Source organism: Canis lupus, chromosome 37 (assembly GCF_011100685.1).
Source record: "Canis lupus familiaris isolate Mischka breed German Shepherd chromosome 37, alternate assembly UU_Cfam_GSD_1.0, whole genome shotgun sequence".
Taxonomy (NCBI): Eukaryota; Metazoa; Chordata; class Mammalia; order Carnivora; family Canidae; genus Canis; species Canis lupus.
This window is the reverse complement of record NC_049258.1, coordinates 24,526,851-24,546,298: the sequence shown is the minus strand read 5'-3', so window position 1 is coordinate 24,546,298 and position 19,448 is coordinate 24,526,851. Positions and strand designations below refer to the sequence as shown.

The 19,448-nt window shown below is 56.8% G+C and overlaps 1 protein-coding gene across 13 annotated transcripts in view; it reads left to right on the top strand.

Annotated features, from left to right (window-relative positions):
• The window catches only part of TNS1 (tensin 1), a 196,872-nt gene that overhangs the window by 105,451 nt on the left and 71,973 nt on the right, over nt 1–19,448 (top strand). For all 13 annotated transcript variants that reach the window (XM_038585701.1, XM_038585696.1, XM_038585695.1 and 10 more), the window contains 11 exons: nt 323–494; nt 2,811–2,861; nt 3,942–4,064; nt 4,519–4,583; nt 5,582–5,665; nt 9,340–9,452; nt 9,794–9,854; nt 10,055–10,130; nt 10,700–10,829; nt 12,241–12,306; nt 13,649–13,765. In XM_038585701.1, coding sequence (XP_038441629.1) covers nt 323–494; nt 2,811–2,861; nt 3,942–4,064; nt 4,519–4,583; nt 5,582–5,665; nt 9,340–9,452; nt 9,794–9,854; nt 10,055–10,130; nt 10,700–10,829; nt 12,241–12,306; nt 13,649–13,765 — 1,058 coding nt within the window. The remainder of the gene's footprint in view (nt 1–322; nt 495–2,810; nt 2,862–3,941; nt 4,065–4,518; nt 4,584–5,581; nt 5,666–9,339; nt 9,453–9,793; nt 9,855–10,054; nt 10,131–10,699; nt 10,830–12,240; nt 12,307–13,648; nt 13,766–19,448) is intronic.

Genomic DNA, 19,448 nt, shown 5'->3' with positions numbered 1-19,448 from the left:
TCCTGGCTGGGTCCCGTCCTGGCCCTGGCGCTGACCTCTGGGATCACAGGTTGAAGGCAGTGCCAACAGGATCGAGGGGCCCCTAGGGTTGCTGTCATGGCTGAAATGGCCTGGGATCCTTGCAAGCCCCTTGCCCAGGTGCACCCGGGCTCCCAGGCCGGCCTTGCCGGTTGCGCGGGCCTTGGCTCTGGGTCTGGGAAGAGCCAAGCCTCCTGGGTTGGAATTGCAGGCCACATGTGGGGTGTTGGGGGTACGGCCACCTGAACCTTGCCCTGAGGATCTGGGTGCTGACCTGCACCCCCTTCTGCCTACCGTCTCTCAGAAACATGAGTGTGAGCCGGACCATGGAGGACAGCTGTGAGCTGGACCTGGTGTACGTCACGGAGAGGATCATCGCCGTCTCCTTCCCCAGCACAGCCAACGAGGAGAACTTCCGGAGCAACCTCCGAGAGGTGGCCCAGATGCTCAAGTCCAAGCATGGAGGCAGCTACCTGGTGAGGAGGGGGCCTGGGGCCCCCTGTCCTTTCTGCTGGCCGCCCCCTCGCTTCTGGTGGCTGGGCTCAGCTCCAGCTTTACTGTGAGGAGTGTATCTGTGGCTGGGATGGGGCATCTGGCCCTGTCGCGTGTGCACGAGTGCCCGTGTACGTGTGTGGTGACCAGGAGGAGAGCATAACAACAGGAATTCAGGTTACCGAGTGTTCCCTGTGAGGCAGGCCCTGTCCTAACTGCTTTCCACGTATTAACTTCACATTCACCCTAGAGATTGGGTTTCATTGGAGCACATGTGGGGTATAGGGCGGTGGGGTGTCGCCTGCGGTCACAGCGGCAGCAAGTGGCAGAGCTGGTGCACCGTCAGGGCCTCTGAGGAGGCTGAGAATCGCGTTGTGGTGACGGGTGGCGTCTGCAGGGACCTGGTGATGCTGGCACCGGGGCGGTGCCTGGCCCAGGAGAAGCACCTCGCCCATGTGGGTGATCTCTAATGTCGGAGGGCCGGCGTGAGGGCCCCGAGGAGAGCTCAGTTCCACGTAGCAGGGAAGTACGTGTGGGATTGGGCTGGACCCACTGGCCAGGAGGTGCGGGCTCTGGGGACCACCCCACGTGTGAGCCGAGGGGGGATCGGGAGGTGCGGGCTCCGGGGACCACCCCACGTGTGAGCCGAGTGGGGATCGGGAGTTGTGGGCCCTGGGGGCCGACCCCCGTGTGAGCTGAGGGGGGATCGGGAGGTGCGGGTTCCAGGGGCCACCCAGCCTGTGAGCCGAAGGGGGGATCGGGAGGTGCGGGCCCCGGGGGGCCGCCCCCGCATGTGAACTGAGGTCTGGGAGGCCGTGTGAGGTCCCTGGGGCTTCCGTAACAAATGATCGCACCTTGGTGTCTGCAAACAACAGAATTGATTTTTTCATGGTTCTGGAGGCCGGAAGTCCAAATCGAGGTGTTGGCGGGGCCGTGCTCCCTCTGAAGGCTCTCCAGGGGAGCGTGCCTTGCCCCTAGCTGCTTTCTGCTGCCTCCCAGCAGTCCTCGGTGACCTTGGCTTGTAGCCCCATCGCTCCAGGCTCCACCTCTGTCCTCACACGGCCTGCCTTCTTTCCCGTATCTCTTGGTGGCTCCTCTCCGCATCTTATAAGGACACCAGGCATGGGACCCAGGTCCCGCCCGACACCCGGGATGATCTCATCTTGAGATCCTTAACTACTTACATCAGCAGAGGCCCCGTTTCCAAATAAGGTCACATTCTGAAGTTGCAGGTGCATGTGAATTTTTGTGGGACACTCCTGAACCCACCGCAGAGGCCTGTGCGTCAGCTGTGCTGGGCTGAGTGCAGACATCAGAGAGCCCCGGGTTTGGATGCTGGCTCTGCTCTTACTGCCTGACTTTGGCCACTTCGCCTCACTAAACCTTAGGTCCTGCGTCTGTGAAATGGGTCTAATTACATCACCTCCTTGTGGTTGTTGAGAGGCTTAAGCCGGCTCCTGAGGCCTAACGTCCTCAGCATGGGCTGCCAGGTTGGGGATGCTCGACTGGTAGCTGTTGTTAATGTAGTAAAGCGTGAGCCCTTATGGGGCCGACAGTGGACTGGTAGCCAAGTGAGATCGTTCCCGGTGTCAGGAATCCGGGATTCTGTGGGTCTCTGTGCTACGCTGCCCTCCCTCTGTCTTACCCATTGCAGGCTGTGGCTCCTCTTTTCTCCCCAGGAGTCAGCACAGTTTTCTTCGAGTTTCCTGGGGGGTGAGGTGGAGTGGTGCATTCTGTGCACCTCCTTTGGAGGCAGAGACTGGAATTCCAGGGCCTGGGGGACTCCCATGGGACGAGGTTAGGTGCCAGAGGGCATCTGCTGAGAGAGGGGTGGGGAGGGTCTGAGAGGGCCCCCTCAGGGCCATTTGCACCCTCAGTAGGAGCGTGGCTGCCCACAGAGCTGTTGCGTCTTCAGGGGATGAAGTTCTCAGGTTGACGTGTGAGGTGGCAAATATTTAGCACCTAACACCACCGGGTTCCCACCCAGTGCGGGAAGATGCCCACCTCGTGGGTGGCACAAGGGCCCCAAGGCAGGCTGCATCCCCTTCTCGTCTCCAGTTCTGGGCGTCTGTCCGCTCAGCGAGGGGAGTGGCGTGTCTACATACTTCTCTGTCCTCCTCTTTTCCCTGAGAACCCGCAGTTGAGCTCTTGGTGGTCAGTGTGTGTGTGTCCGATGGGATGCCATTGTAAGCCCTTGCATGGGTAGAATTTTCACTGAGGGGTTGTGCGGGGAGCGGGGGAGAGACAGACAGACAGACAGCGAACACCATCCCACGGTCTCTCCCTTTTCCTCCTTCTAGCTTTTCAACCTCTCTGAGCGGAGGCCCGACATCACGAAGCTCCACGCCAAGGTGAGCTGATGCCCATCGCGGGTGGGGGCCTCCCATCAGGCCTGGAAGAGGAGAACAGCGGGGCTCCCTCGCCCTGGGTTCCTACTTTGGAATCTGGGGGGAAGTGATGAGAAGCTTCGCAAAGTCTATTCCGTGTCTGTGCCATTTTCTATTTGGAACAAGGAAAAGACCGTATTTATGGTTTTTGCCAGACATACAGAGAGCCAAGCTCGGTACAGTGATTTCCTACCCAGGTCTGTCCCCCTGGGGTGCACTTGGTATCTCTCTGGGGTGAGGCTGGAGCTACGAGATTCCTAGCCTAATGGAAAAGCACTTTGGATATGACCTGGCTGGGAATTGCCAACGGGTGTTCACTCGCTGGCTCCGCGGGCTGAGTTGCCCGATGTATGCTCTGGTTCCTGGATTCTGGTGCCTGTGGCTTTGTGACCCTGAGCAGGTGACAGCTCTCTGGGCACCTCTGAAAGTGGACGGGCTGTATCAGATGTGCTCCCTCGGCTCTTCCAAGCACGAGTTCTCTTTCACTTTAGTGGTCTGTGAGTTAAGAAAAGTTTCAGGCTGCTCTCCAGATCTGCCCTCTGCCCCCTTCAGGCTCTCTCTCGGCCGGCCTGAAAAATCCATGGTTTGTGTGTCCAGGCCTAGAAGAGAGCTGTGACTAGCAGTGGGGGGGGAGGGGTTCACTTTTCCTCCTTGGCTCAGGGCTGGGCTTTGGGGTTATATGTGGGAGGAGAGCTTAGGGGAAATGCTGGGGGGTCCCAGCACATTTTGAAGTTAGAGTCATGTGGAAGGGACCTTGGGGTCATCAGCTTTACACACATATGAGGAAACTCTTCCATGACTTGCCAGAGGCCCCAGAGCGAGGCAGTGTCAGAGCTGAGACTCAGGCGCAGGGTCTCTGATCCTGGGGCCCACGTCCTCTCTGCCCACGCCCTTGCCTCCCCTCTGGGCTGATGGGAGGGGCAGGAAGCTAGGAGGGCGAGTGGCTGCAGCCCTGGGACCAACATGTGGGGCGTGTGTCACCCCCGCTGCCCTGGTCCACTCTCTGGGGCTTCCGCCCCTTCTCACTTGTGACTTGGGCCACAGGTACTGGAATTTGGCTGGCCTGACCTTCACACCCCAGCCCTGGAGAAGATCTGCAGTGTCTGCAAGGCCATGGACACTTGGCTCAACGCAGACCCTCACAATGTCGTTGTTCTTCACAATAAGGTCAGAGCGGGGGCCAACGGCTGTGTGTGTGTTTGTGTGTGTGTGTGTGTCTGTACGCATAGGCACATACGCTCGTGTGTGCACACATGCATAGATGTGTCCTTGGATGATTGTGCGCGCCTACCTGTAGGCACATTGGATTGCGTGAGCATGCAAATCTGTGTGTATGCCTTTTTCTAGGGTATAGTAGATTATGTCCCAGGGGCACCCCCGGGAAATGGGGAGTTGTGAGCTTGAGGGGCCCTCAGGTGTAGTGGGTGATCGGCTGGGTTTCTTTTCCTTGAGACTCAGCCCACCTGCTTCCCTCCCTTGCATTCTCCTCCCCCGTCCTGTTCTCCCTTAGAACCTCTCCCTCTCTCTAGCCACTGCCCCCTTATCTCCGGGTGTCTGGGTGGGCTCTGGGGCAGTCGGGCTGACGTTAGAAATAAAGGCTTTGTGTTTGGGGTTCTTTTAGGGAAACCGAGGCAGGATAGGTGTTGTCATCGCAGCTTACATGCACTACAGCAACATTTCTGCCAGGTAAGAGCCTCCCGTTCTCTGAATATTGCCAGCAGGAACCCCTTCTGTCCCTACCCCCATGGCCTCGCCCTTCCTTGGGTGGGAGAATGATGATGCGGGATGAGAGGTGCTGGGGACGGGGTAGAGGAACCCACAGAAAGGAGAGGGATCTGCCTCCAGTGCTGAGGCAGGTGGCTATGCATGGCAGGGCAGAAGAACGGAGAGTCCTTCCCTCTCTACTGAGAGCACTGGTAGGAGCAGCCTTGGGAGGCAAGCCCTCCCATGGACACCCCATCCACCCACCTTTCGGGGCCACTTTTCTTTGGCAAAAGACCTGTTTTCCTGAGTGAGCTGGTGAGGGAGTCAGAAAGAAATGTTGGATCAGATCTGGCTCTGGCGGAACCATCCAGAAGTTATCTCATCCTTGTGGGCCTCGATAAAGATTTTGGGGTTTGGGATGGGATGTCATTGGAGAGTCAAGAATAGACAGGCAGCATCATTTGTCTCTTCCTTTTAAAATGATCTCTTTGTGGGTAGATAGAATGTTCTATGGAGCCTTAGTTGGTAGTTTTGTGGCTCTAAGAAACTCAACCCAGCCTAATCTTCCCTTAACAGTGAACATTTCCTGTACACCTACTGTGTGGCCACATGTGCCAAGCTCTTTACAGGTGTTATTTCACTTAATTGCCATAACAACCTTCAAGGAAGGCACTTGTCAGTCTCCTTTGACAGGGAGGGAAATCCGGTTCAGAAAGGTTAAATAACCGGATTCAAGACACCGGGCTAATAAGTAAGTGGCAGACTTGCTGTGGGAAGTCAGGCTGTCTGGCTCCAAAGCCCCTGCGCTGAGTCCTGCAGTACATACATAGAAAGCAGAGATGCTGGAACTCTCTTTTCCTGAGAGCTTCTCAGCATGGGGTGCCTGGAGGGTTCTATAGGTTTGGGGGAGCAGGAATGAGGAGATAAGGGACTCTTAGACATAAGAGTTGGCTCCTCTGACCACCCGTCTCTCCCCGCAGCGCTGATCAGGCCCTGGACCGGTTTGCCATGAAGCGGTTCTATGAGGATAAGATTGTGCCCATTGGCCAGCCATCCCAGAGAAGGTGGGTCTCCGGGCTCACAGCCAGTGCATGCACGTGTGTGTGTGTGTGTGTGTGTGTGCACGCGCGCACGCGCTTGCTATCTTGGGGACTAGCCTTATGCACCCACAGGGGTTGGAACAGCCATGCCTAGGTGGGGGTGTGTTTAGGTGCCAGCCTGGAGTGGAGTGAGCTCAGGAACCCGGGTGAGCCCATGGGCAGTTGTGTGTACCCACAGTTGGGCATGGCAGTTGGCTCCTGAGGCCAGTGCTGGAGAGCAATGGGGCTGCTGGTAGAGGCCACATCGGTCTGGGTGCAAGAAGGCAGCCCGTATTAAGAAGGCAGTGCTGTTCTTGGTTCTGGGAGTAGGACTGCTTCCGTGCCTTGGTGAGCTTAGAGGAGGCTGATGTCAATGCCACCTGCCCTGAGGACGTCACAGATTCTTACCATGAGGGTCAGTCATCTTCTGCTGGAAGAGCTTCAAAAATTTTACCAAGGGCTCTCAAGCACATGGTCTCATTGGAGCCCATAGGAGCCCTAGAAGAAAGCAGGGCGGGCAGAGATGATTCATTCATTCATTGGACAAGTTTTAGGTGCTTCAGTAGGTTCTGAGTGCTGGAGATACCTAGTGGAACAGGACGAAGTGCTCTGCCCTCAGTGAGCTGATATCCCATGATGGACATTGCCCAAGTAAATAGACCAACAGGACCATTTCTATAGTGGTTAGTGCTAGGAAAGAAAGAGAGCAGGATGGGATAGATCTGATAGGGGATACTGGGGATATTTAATGAAGGGGGAGTCAGGGAACACTTGGCAGAGGTGGTGGATTTGAGTCCCAACCTGAACAACAGCTGTCCAGGGCATTCCCATTTTACAGATGAGAAGCCTGAGCCTGGGGTGGGGGGTAGGGGCTCAGCATGGCCGGGATCCACAGCAGTCAGTAGCAGAGCTAGAAGGTACTCGGGGGCCTGTAACTCAGGCCAGTTGTGCCACCGCCTGTCCCGAGGGCCGCCCCTGGATTCTGCTCTGGGGATAGCGTACTGTGTAGTGATGGCTGATCCACAGAAGAGCACACGTAGAATCAGGGCTGGTGGACTGTGGGGAGGCTGCAGGTGAGTGTGAGTCAGGAGCCCAGGCCCAGAGGGGCGAGTGGAGATGGGGAGGGGAACCCAGCCCCTGTGTGGCCATAGCTGTGGCCCTGCCACGTGTCCTCGTGATGTGCCACACTGCTCCGCGCGCGGGGGATGTGGGGCTGACTCTCTCAGCAGGTCCCGCGGAGTTTACCAAGGACACGAGCCATCAAGGTGCTTTCAGGTCATGAGAAATCCTTGGAAGGGGAAAAAACCCAAAATGGAGTGATGGGGTGGGTGTGGGGCTGAACATTCTGGGAAGGTGATGGATGGGCTGGGCTCTCAGAGGAAGACGGAGGCATCTGAGTGCAGGTTTCTGGCCCAGGGGCCAGAGCATCCCCCTGACTTTTCTAGCCCATCAGGACACTGACTGGGGGGCACCCGGGGCACCTGGGTGGCTCAGGGGTTGAGTATCTGCCTTCGGCTCAGGTCGTGATGCCAGGGTCCTGGGATTGAGTCCCACATCGGACCTCTCGCGGAGCCTCAGGATGCATGCTGATTGGCGCCTGCTTCTCCCTCTGCCTATGTCTCTGCCTCTTTCTCTGTATCTGTAAATAAATAAAACATAATAAAAGAAAAGAACACTGACTGGGCCAGCAGGACCCCTTGCCTCCCCAGGCTGGGGTTCTCATCGTATTCCCCATCACCCCCACCTGGCTTGCCTTGCTGGAAGGGTGCTGGCTCTGCCGGTGACTGTGTCTACCATTGTAGCGGGAAGCCCAAGCACAAGTGAGTCCTCAGGCCACCCAGCGCCTTACAACGGGCACAGGGCAGCCGGTAGCTGGTCTCTGGGTCAGCCATCAGAAACAGGATGTCTGTGTGCAGAAAATTCTGGTTGGGCTGCCAGACGCAGCAGCTGTGGATCAATGAGAGTCTTCCCAGGGAGGAAGGAACTGTCATTCAAGTACCCGCCAGTCAGGCCCTGGCTCGCTACGTGTGACTGGTGGCCTTGGTCATGAGTCTGACTTTGAAGGATAAGAAGTCCCGATGGAGGAGCCTGATAGTATGAGGGCACGATGTGGCTTGGAGTGGGAGAGCAGCCACATCCCTGAAGCCGGAAGCCTGGGGAATGCGACCAGGGCCACCTCTCAGTAGTAGGAGGGTTTAGGGACTCCACGGTGTGCAGCGTGCGCTTACCCAGCGCAGTCGGGTGTTCACATGATCTGTCTGCCTTGCAGCTCGTTATCTGTCACCGCATCTGCTGATGGGTGGGTAACTCGGGCCGTGCGCACCGTGGGTGAGAGGACAGCTGTTGGCTTCATTGTGTATTTGTTGCCACTCTCCCGCCTTCTGGGCAGTGTCATTTGTAGGGAGCGGAGCAGTTGGAGGAGAGGAGGGCAGAGAGGGAGGGAGGGAGGGGCTTTGCCTGCAACTGCCCCATTCATCGTCACCCCACCCCCGGACTCATTGTCCCCAGCACACAGACACATCCTGTTGGCACGATTGAGAGATCTGATAGGAACCGCCATTCCAGGTTTCCGGTTTGAGTAATGGGGCTGGGGGCTGGGCAAGGGCTGACCAGGAACCGGGGCTGCCCATCAGATTATCTTGCTTGGGTAGTGTGAGGTGGCCCCACCCCGGGCCCGGGGACAGAGGCGCACAGGCCTGGAGGTGGGCCAGGGAGTCAAGAGACAGGAGGGGACCATTGTCATGGTCACGTGGGTTCTGGCTCCACCAGCCTCAGGGAGCTCCCTGGCCTCTCGCGGAGTCTCAGGATGCATGCGGATTGGTGTGTCGGACGCAGCGCAGCGTCCTCTGGCCATTCAGAGAGGAAGGGCGCGGCGTCCAATCCACAGCAGAGGGACTGACCTCTCTCTGCAGCAGGTGCACCGAAGTTCAGACTGCTTTCCTTCTCTCCCCACCCACGCTCAGCTTGTGTGTCCTTGCTACGTGTTAGCGACTCTTTCTGCACCCGGTTTCCCCTCTCTTCTAGAAGGAGTGGAGTTGGATTAACTCTTGGGTTCTTCCAACATGATCCAAAAAGAATTGGGGAGTACTGACCGTAGGGATGGGGGGGATACTTGATGGACTTGGTGGAATTTAGGGGTCTTTCAGTACCATATATAGAGGGATCTCCTACACTTCAGTGTGATATAAAAAAGTAAAGGACTCTAGTTATTAAGCTCTTACTGTTTGCTAGACTGTCATGTAGCTGGTGGGTCGGTCGGGGCCCAACGGCGGCCTTGGGCACAAGCGTAAGCTTGGTTTCAGCTCCGTGTGAGGGTGTTGGAGGGGTTTGCCTTGGGCAGCGGTGAGCAGCTTATTGATACCTGTCGGGGATGCGGGGGAGGAACTTTTTGGGTGGGAGTGAGGCTGGAAAGAGATGCTCACGTTGACCACCAGGGGACGCCAGAGAACCCCCAAACAGGAGTATTGGCTCCATTCCGCTCCTGGTTGAGTGGTACCTGCTCGTCCTCCTACCTGGGGCTCCCGGCAGCAAGAAAGGACTGTGCTGGGGTGGAGACCCCCCCTTCCAGGAGGCCCGGGAGAGAGGTGGGGGTGGTGGCGGGGAGGCTCTGCTGTGGGACAGCTCTCCTGGCTGAAGCCGCCCTTCTCCCGGCCCCCCAGGTACGTGCACTACTTCAGTGGCCTGCTCTCTGGCTCCATCAAAATGAACAACAAGCCCTTGTTTCTGCACCACGTGATCATGCATGGCATCCCCAACTTCGAGTCTAAAGGAGGTACCTGCCCGGGCCCTCTGGCTTCCCTCCCCTGCTGTCTCCCATCTTTTCTCAAGGGGCAGCATCGGGGGGTAAAGGTGTGGGCTTGGGTTGGAGGCCCCACCTCCTGAGCTTTCTTTAAGCCCCGGGTCCAGTCACGGGTCAGATTTTGGCAGCGCCCGCCGGCACGTGATGTTGGATGCTACAGGGGTTCTTACCCACTTAAAAGTATCTCTCAGACGAAGAGTTAGTATCCCTTCCTCCTTTCTCTGTTCGTGTCTCCTGCCTACCTCTCCTGCCCCCAGCCCTTCCTTGCTTCTCCCTCTGCCCCCCACCCCGCCTGACACCACCCTCCCTTGCAGGATGTCGGCCGTTTCTCCGGATCTACCAGGCCATGCAGCCTGTCTACACGTCTGGCATCTAGTAGGTATCCCAGGGGATGAGCAGCCAGGGCTGCGCGAGGGCGAGGATGGGGACAAGGGTGCGGGAGAAGGGCCAGGACCTCTTCCAGGAGGATCTCGGCCTGCAGAGGGCTGAGCCACAGGGAGCCCCCGGCAGGGGGCGGCAAGGAGCAAGCATGCCCCCTCCGCAGCTCTTGCTCCCTGCTCCCCTCTCTCCTGTAGCAATGTCCAAGGAGACAGCCAGACCAGCATCTGCATCACCATCGAGCCCGGGCTGCTCCTGAAGGGAGACATCTTGGTGAGTGCCCCCTCCTCTCTGTTTATTTTTTCTCGTTTTTTCTGTCTTCCTGCTCCCCTCCTGCCTCTTCAGACAGGATTGTCACTCCTCGGTGGCCACCAGGGCTCCCGCGAGGCCCTTCCGGCCTCCGACAGTCCTTGTCCATTCCCCTGCCTCAGAGGTGGACATCTCTTCTCCTGTGCTTGTCTCTTGTTCTAGAACATCTCCAGGGAAGTATCTCTCAGTGTGAGCTGTTACCCGCCTGGCTTCCTGTGGTGACAAGGACTCCCTCAATTCTAACTTCAGTCTTTCCTCCTGCAATTTAAAGTCACTCCTCCCTTTTTCCATTCTGTGTGCAGGAACTTATTGGGAGGACAGTTTTCTCCCCACAGGGCAAGATTGGCCTCCAACATTCTGCTTTCTAGAAGTTTCCCCAGATAGCTCTGAGATCCTGTTTGGTACTGGTGACCTCTCCCTCATTAAGGCTGGGTGAGCCCTGGGGTCTCAGTCATGCTGCTAAGAAGGAGGCTCCCTGAGACCTGATTTCCCATCCTCGGGTCCCTGATGGGCTCTGCTCTCTTCCCACCCAGCTGAAGTGTTACCATAAGAAGTTCCGGAGCCCAGCCCGAGATGTCATCTTCCGTGTACAGTTCCATACCTGTGCCATCCATGACCTGGGGGTTGTCTTTGGGAAGGAAGACCTTGATGATGCCTTCAAAGGTGGGCTCACTGAGTAGAGACATAGACCTCACAAGGAATAATTATACCACAGGGTAGGAGAGCACTGATGGAGGAGCTATGGCAGCAGTGAAGGGGGGACCATTTTCTGAGGGAAGAAGAGGTGTTTGGGGAGGTGTCTCCCTTTGCTTCTTTATCTATTTGAGGTTATGTCTGTATCACATTCAGGCCTGAGACATATCCATATCCGTTCAGTCATTCACTCATCCACCCATCTGCCCATGCATCTACCTACTTATCCAAATCCATCCATCCATCCATCCATCCACCTACTCATCCAAATCTATCCATCCATCCATCTATCCAACAATCCATACCCATCCATCCATCCATCCACCCATCTATCTACTTACCCATCCAACCATCTACGCACTCACCCAAATCCACCCATCCATCCACCAAGAAATACTTGTGTGTCTATATGTGCCAGGCAGGTGCTAGTCTCTGGGGTTACAAAGAGACAGAAGTCTGGCCCTACCCTCAGGGAACTCACAGGTCCATGGGAGAAAAAGAGACACACAAGTGTGATACCACGAAGCAGCGCCTGCAGTGACGGAGACATTCCCACCCCAGGGAACGCCTGCCATCCCTACTGTAACATCTCTTCCCACAAGCAGTGGATGGTGATCTGTGTCCAGATTGGTCTTAGGCCAAGAGCAGAGAGTAGGGCTGGCGCTCGGGGGAGGAGGAGCCTGACCCCCCCCCTCCCCCGCAGTGCAGTCTGGCTCATGTAGTAAAAGGATGTTTCTGTGGTGAGCTTCCTCTGTACTGGAGCCAGGAGGGCAAAAGCAGAGGGGATGCCATAATCATTACGGAACAGAATGTAAATGTTATCAGTCTTAACAAGGAAAAGTAAAGGGAAAACAGACAACATAAAGATGGAGTTGGTAAAGGGAGGAGAAAGTGGGGGCACGAATTTTCTTCTCTTACATGGAGGGAGTCAGGGGACACCATTGAAAATGGACAGCTCACGAAACAGAGGCTTAGTTGTAGCATTTAAAGTCGCAAAGGAAATCAGAATAAATATTACTACTAATTGATTTAGTGAGAAGGGAGATGGGAGTGATATTAGCAGGCCAAATTAATTACCGTCATCATGGTAAATCAATGGAGATTGCTTGAAACTGGTATGTCTAGAAATAGTGGCATAAAAACAGTGGCTATTATTTAGAGTCTTAGAGGCAACTGCTAGTAGGACAAGAAATAGAAACGGTTGGGAATGGTTTCAAGCAAGTAGCACTTGGGCCAAAGGTGGGCAAGAGGCCATTTCATTATATATATGGTATGATCAGCCATATATTTGCATATTATTTTTACCTTCTCCTGAAAGATAAAGCTGAAGTCCGTTTGGGGAATTAACTGCTCATTTTTGTCTTTCCTTCTCCCTTTTCAGATGATCGATTTCCAGAGTATGGCAAAGTAGAATTTGTATTTTCTTACGGACCAGAGAAAATTCAAGGTAAAAGCTTGTTAGAGTTCATTTTTTTTCCCACCCCCTTGCCTGCATCCTCACTTGTCCTCACTCCACCCCCGTCATTCTCCCACTGACGTGCTTTACAATGAGCAAGTTCCCTGTGAATGAGAGGCAGGCCAGCAGTAGAGGATCTGGGTATCACAGTGGACCCCCAGCTAAACATGAACCAATGACTTAATCTTTGGATCATAAAAATAAAAGAGCTGACCAAGAGGTGCTGGGCTGGATAAACTGTTCTGGTCCCATTAGGTCACCGTCCCGTTATATTCGGAGACTAGGGGGCTGTGGTAGATGCGGGGAGTGGCTGAAGGGACGTTCAGAGGTGCTAGATGGGCGAGAGAAGTATTTATGAGGATTGAGGTGGTTCAACCTGAAGATGAGAAGGCCGATTTAATAATAGCTGGTATGCCTTCAGACTGGTTATATGTGGAGACCAGTTGTTCTCCATCCTATTTGAGAACAGAGTGAGATGAGACGAAGTTAGGCTACCGACGGAGGGACTCTGGGAAGAGGCAAGGAGGGACTGCCAGGTCAGGAGAGGGACTTGCCCCAGGAGGCAGGACTTGCGGCCTGTGCGGCCTTCATCTTCCCGTGGATGAGTGGGAGAGACTGCTTCTCCCCTCAGAGTCCTGCCGGCAGCCGGGAGCATCTGAAGAGGAAGGCAGGGGGTTGGCTAGCATGCCCTTGTGTCCTCTCAGTGTCCTGGCTGGGATTTCCCTGCTGTCCCTACCCCATGCCACTCAGCACAAGCCTCTTCCACACTCCCCCCGACTCCAGGGGCAGACCTTCCAGTCTCCTGGCACTGCCCCGGGGGTGGGGGGGCCCGGGACATGGAAAAGGAAGAAACAGATGCCTAGCCAGAGGGCCCCCCAGCTTTCTCCTGGAGGAGGAGGGGTCTTCATTCCTCAGTGTCCCATCCTGATGTCCCCCATGACCACATACGAGCCTTTTCAAGAATGCAAGGAAACAGGGGTGCCTGGGTGGCTCAGTCGGTTGAGCACCTGACTCTTGATTTCGGCTCAGGTCATGATCTCCGGGTGGTGGGATCGAGCCCCTCGTTAGGCTACATGGTGGATGTGGAGCCTGCTTTGGGTTCTCTCTCTCCCTCTGCCCCCTACTATAAAATAAAACAGACAGTGCAAGAAACCAGACTCCTGGGTTCTCTGTCCACTTGAAGCCGCTGGCCGCACCCCACCATGCTCAGGAGAATGAGAAGCCCCTCAGGGGGCAGCCCCGGGGGAGCCGTTGGCTTCTTCTGTTTGCCTAGCTGCTGATCGGCCTTTTCCCCCACCTTTCTCTGCACTGCCCTCCTGCCTCCTTCCGTCAGGCATGGAACACCTGGAGAACGGGCCGAGCGTGTCCGTGGACTATAACACCTCCGACCCCCTCATCCGCTGGGATTCCTATGACAACTTCGATGGGCACCGAGAGGACGGCATGGAGGGTAGGTGGCACCGGGGTTTCCAGCTCCCCTCCCCGCAGCACTGCCCTGCTCCCGTGGCCTGAGGCAGCAGACAGGGTTCGGGGGAGGCCGAGGAGAGGTCCAGGCACCTCGGAGAGCTCCCGGTTCAGTGAGGGGACAGTAAGACAAAGCACGAATGTGTGGAATAACCAAGACACAGGTGACGAATGCAGCCAAACGGCCACGCAACCACGGTGTGCCTCTGCTGCTGAATGAGTCCCACGAACTGTAAACAGCCTGTGCTCTGACCCTGGCCGGGGAGGGACTCTTGAGAGCTGGAGTGGTCTGGGAGGGCTCCTTGGAGGAGGTGGCCTTGAGCGGACCTTGACATAACTCTCACGCCCCGCAAATGCGGCATTTTGTTAGATTTCTTTGAAACCCGCCGTTAGATTTCTCCAGGCTCGAGGCCTGAGTTCCCTGGGGTCAGAGCCCTAGGAATGTAGTAGACACAGCATGCGGGTCCTACACGCTTTCATCGACGGCCAACGAAAATGTTTGAGAGCTGGAGACCGATAGGCTGCAGAATTTGAAAAGTTAAACCAAGGTCGAAATTAATGCATGTTTAATTTAGCTGCACAACCTAGCATTATGTCAAGTGGGCAACTGCAGCTCAGTTCAGTGCTGGGGGCGGGGGTGATGTGTGGATTGTATTTGTTTGTGTGGTTCATTTGCATGTGGGAGGCAGGGCGGAGCCTCCAAAGGCAGCATTCTGGGAGCCCTCGAGACGCCGGGTCTGGGGTTTGGCCTAGACTTGCTTTTCTGATTTAATCCTGGGACTGCAGCATGTGGGAGCCCAAAGGATCCTCAGGACTGTTGGCCCACCCCCGGATTTTCAGTTGGGGATAACCAAGAGCCCCCCACCCCGGCCCCACTCGAAGGAAGGGTCTTCTGGTTTACCCACTGCCCAATGGATACGTGCTTTCAAGGATACCAGCTCCCGGCCCCTGAGCTGCAGCTGGTCCTTGGGTGAGGCTGTGACATCCCTGGGACTCTGAGCCCTGTGGCAGAGCTGGGTTAAAGAGAGCCAGGCCTCCTGGACCCCCACCTGCTCCCCATCTTCCTTCTACCTTCTTCTCCAGGATTTTTTTTTTTTTTTTAATTTTTATTTATTCACGATAGGCACACAGTGAGAGAGAGAGGCAGAGACACAGGCAGAGGGAGAAGCAGGCTCCATGCACCGGGAGCCTGACGTGGGATTCGATCCCGGATCTCCAGGATCGCGCCCTGGGCCAAAGGCAGGCGCCAAACCGCTGCGCCACCCAGGGATCCCCTTCTCCAGGATTTTGGATATGTTGACTCCACCCTGAAAGTCTTCTTTTTCTTGAAAAAAAAAAAAAAAATTCTCCCTCTGACCTCTGAGATACCAGAAGGAGTGATGGAGCTCAGAGCAAGTGGAATGAGGGCAGTGGTTGGGCCAGCCTTTGGGGCTTGATGAGAGCATGTTGTTTACAGGCAACACTGCAAAGTGGATGGCTTGTCCTCAAGCCTACCTTCTTAGTTCCCTCCACCCCCTCCCCCAGGGGCCCAGACACCCCACCCTGCAGAGGCACCGCCCCAAGTACTCCTCCCCACCTCCCCGGGGCCCCCTCTGCTGTGCTGAGTGGCTGGGGAGAGGGCAGAGGACGAAATAATTTAGTTCGGAGCTACTGCCAGCCTAATTGTTCAACGTTCTGGGGATGTTTGCATTTTTCACAAGAACACTTGGCAATTTGAAGGTATTTTTAATGTGTCCCCGTCTCTCCCTGCTGTGGATTCTGTGCTGCGGCCAATGTAAAACACTCAGTAAACTGCAAGGTGCCAGGCAACCAAAAGGTAAAAGAGTTAAGGGGACAGGAGAGGCCGTGGGAGGCCTGATGGGGACACGTTGCCAGAGGGAAGGCAGGGGGCAGGAGGCGGGGGAGCAGAAGGAGGAGCAGCAGCTAGAGGCAGGAATGGGGTAGGAAGGAGAGGCTGGGGGAGTCTGGACTCTTCTCCACCCCTTGCCTCCTTCCTTTTCCCCCCCCGGGGCAGGGGAATGGAACCCATCAGCTCATCCTGCAGGGACAGAGGGGCTCCTGTCTGGAGGCTGAGGAGCTGGCCCTATGCCTGGAGGGTGGGAAGGGAAGGCAGGGCAAGCAGATCGAGGCTCTGCTGTCCTCTTCGCTGGCCTGGCCTCGTCTGGCCAGCTGGTTGGCCTGGACCGGGAGCGATGAGGTTGGGGTGGTCACCAGGACAGACCCTGCCTGTCCATCTGTGTGCCCCCTGCTGCCGCTGGGCTGCATCCCCCACAGGGATGGGAAAGCCAGCCATGGGGTGGGAGCAATGATCATTATTCCAGTCCTGCTCTTCTTCATGGCTGGAGGCACTTCTGGAAGGCTCTAGGTTCTGGGGCCCAGAGATAAAAGCATTTTCTTCTGGCTGATTTCCTTGGTCAAGAAAGAGACATAGGAGGCCTGAGTCCATCTCCTTTGTGGGCAAGTCCCTGTACCTCAATGTCCCCATGTAACACTCTTGGGGTAAGGGCACCTAACCTCCTGGGGTGCCCAGGAAGTGGCTCAAGCTGGAGCCTGGAAGGTGCCTGGGGGCTCCTAGGAGTGGCCCCGGGGCTGGGGGGCTGGGCTCTGTGGGTGACATGGTACCCAAGGTGGCCCTGCCTGCCCCCCAGGGAAGTCATGGACTGGGAGAGGCAGGCTAACCCCAAGGTGCTGTGGGTCAGCCTGTGTGCCTGAGGCCTGACCGCCCAGGGTCCCCGATCCCCCTCTGTAGCTGAAGGCCTTACCTAGCCTTCCTGGTCTCAGTTTGTTCTTCTACAGACTGGGATGGTTAATGGCGCCCATGTCCTTGGCTTAATGCAGCAATGTTCATGAAAGGCGGTTTAGCATAGGGGTCCCCAAGGTGGCCTCTAGAGCCGAACTACCAGGGTCCAGACCCTCTGACAAGAAGCCATCCTCTCAGGGCCTTGGTTTGCTCTGCTGTAAATGGGGGATTGAGTGGACAAATCATTTTGAGCATCGTGTGGGGAGTAGGAGCTGCGGAGGCTGCCTGTGGTGGCTCCTCAGGAGTCTCTGCACGTAATGACCGTGGCCAGCATCTCAGGCGTCTCTGCAGAGAAGACCAAGGAGGTCTTGGTCTTGGCCTTGGGAGCCCGCTCTGGCTTTGTCACATGCCAGTCATGGTGCCCAGCCCTTGCAAGTCTCCCTTTGCCTAGTGTTCACAGCCACCCTGTGAGGTGGGCACTGGTTTCATGCCTGGGTAGGGAAACTGAGGCACAGCGGGGTTTAGTAACCCGCGGGAGGTTGCCCCAACAGTAAGGAGCAGGTCTGGGTGTGAAACCCCAGTGCTCATCGCTGTGCTACTTTGGTAACCGCAGGCCTGTATTCCGGGCGCCAGCCCCTGTGACACTCCCTGGGTCGCCCCCGAGCTTGGGTGGATCTGACCCCTCTGTCCCCACCTCTGACCACTGGGCAGACCCCTGTCCTGAGTCTCAGCAGGAGGGAGGCGCTGGAGGCCCTGGGATCTGGAGTGTGGCAGCCAGGAGAGCACCGGGCCGGCCCGCGGCAGGTGCTTAGCTGGATGTCAGCGCCGGGGACAGCTGAGGCGCATCCCTTAGTGTCCCTCCCCTGCCCCCCAGGAGGCTGTGGGGCTGCTCCCACCACAAGGCCTCTGGTGAGGGGATGGCCGCTCAAAATAGGGGAGGCGTGTCGGAGGTGAGATCAGGTCGTTTCTGCAAGTGGCACGCCTCTCCTATTTCAGGCCCGTGAGGGAAGGAATCCGAGAGGCCGGGCCAGGCCCTCCAGAGGCCACCGGGTGACTCAGAGGGGCAGCAGGGGGCACTGAGCCAGGCACTGGGGACCAGGGACAGACGATCTCGGGCCTGGGCTGCTCCTCGCCGCCTTGCAGTCGGCCCTCTGCCCACTATTCCTCCTGCTTCTGCAGGAGACCCTGACTTTACCGTCCGTGCCGGGAACTGCACCCCTGTCTCCCCCCAACCCCCCATTCCTAGTTCAAGTTTCTTTTTTTTTTTTTTTTTTTAAGATTTTCTTTATCTATTCATGAGAGACACACACACAGAGAGAGAGAGAGAGAGAGAGCGAGAGAGGCAGAGACACAGGCAAAGGGAGAAGCAGGCTCCATGCAGGGAGCCTGATGTGGGACTCGATCCCGGGTCTCCAGGATCACGCCCTGGGCTGCAGGTGGCACTAAATGGCTGAGCCACCTGGGCTGCCCCCTAGTTCAAGTTTCTACTCCTTTGGGGCATCGCAGATCCATCTCAGCAACAGAAACGATGGAAGAAAAGCCCCGTGCTCTGTAGGCCCACGTCCCAGGCTGGGCGGTCCAGGCCGGTCAGGGAGCCCGCCTGCTGGCCTCCTGCCACAGTGAGGACACGAGGCTGGCACTTGTGGGCCTGCCAGGGGGGAGGTCATCCTCACGTGCAGAGGCTCCCTTTGCACGACCTCCGCTCCAGTCGTACTGACCCCATTGCACCGATGGCCACACCCACGTGTGGAGAGGTTAGTCGTGCTGCGGGGGTCATGAGATAGGACATGGGGTGGCTACTGAATCCAGGGGTCTGACTCTGGTCCCTTCCCTCCTCCCTCGGAGCTCAGTGTGTTCAGCGCCCCACACCCCCTAATACGGGTGGTCCTTGCAGGTGCTTGTCCAACTTCTCACACCTTTGGACGGCAGAGAGCTCACCGCCGCACCGGGCAGGCCGTTTCACTGTGGACAAGTCCAGAAATTTGGAGAGAAATAGAGGGAAAAGGGCGAGTTGCCTCTGTGTGGTGGCCATGGATGCTCAGGGACCCTGCACTCAGGCCAGAAGGAAGGGGAAGTGGTGACAGGTGAAGAATCCGTTAGAAACTCAGTATTAAGAACTTTCTCACCAGAGAAGGTTCCAGGCCTTGACATGTGGCTGGGGAGCAGGGGAGCACCTGCCGTCTCCAGGCCTCCTCACTTCGGGAGTAGCACCCTCTGGTGCACCCCGCAGGCCGGTGTCTGAGTCTGCTTGGGCGGCCACGACAAGATACCCCAGCCTGTGAGGCTCGCACGGCAGACGTGTCTTTCCCCAGTTCTGGAGGCCGCGAGTCTGAGAGCAAAGCGTCAGCAGCATTGGTTCCTCCCGAGCTTGTGGATGGCGGTCTTCTCTCCGTGTCTTCGCTGGGTCCTCCCTCTGTGTGCCTCTGTGTCCCCATCTCTTCTTTATAAGGACACCGGTCGGATTGGCCTGGGGCCCACTCGTGTCTAGAGTGGGTTTTAACTTAATTATCTGCTAAAGGCCCTCTTTCCAGACACAATTACACTCTGAGGTACTGGGGGTTAGGGCTCCCACGTATGAACTTGGGGGGAGAGCACGTCAGCCCACAACACCTAGGAAGGAGTTTTCTGGGTGGCCTGTAGTCGGACGCCTGGAGCCTTGGTCCTGAGCTGGGGGGCGCAGGTTCCGGGCGCTGGAGGGGGTAGTGGGCTGGCCCCCCACCAGCCTCCTCCTTGCAGGCTGTCTGTCTTTCTCTGGTTTGGTCTGGAGCCTGCCAGCTCAGCGCTCTGGTTGACACCACGTTTCACAGCCTCCAGAAGCCCCATTAGCCATTTGGCCTGAGTTCTGACGCCCCATGCCCAGATCCCAGCTCCCTGTGGGTGGGAGTGGGGCTGTTTTTTTGTCTATGCTGCACAGAGCCGCCTCCAAATT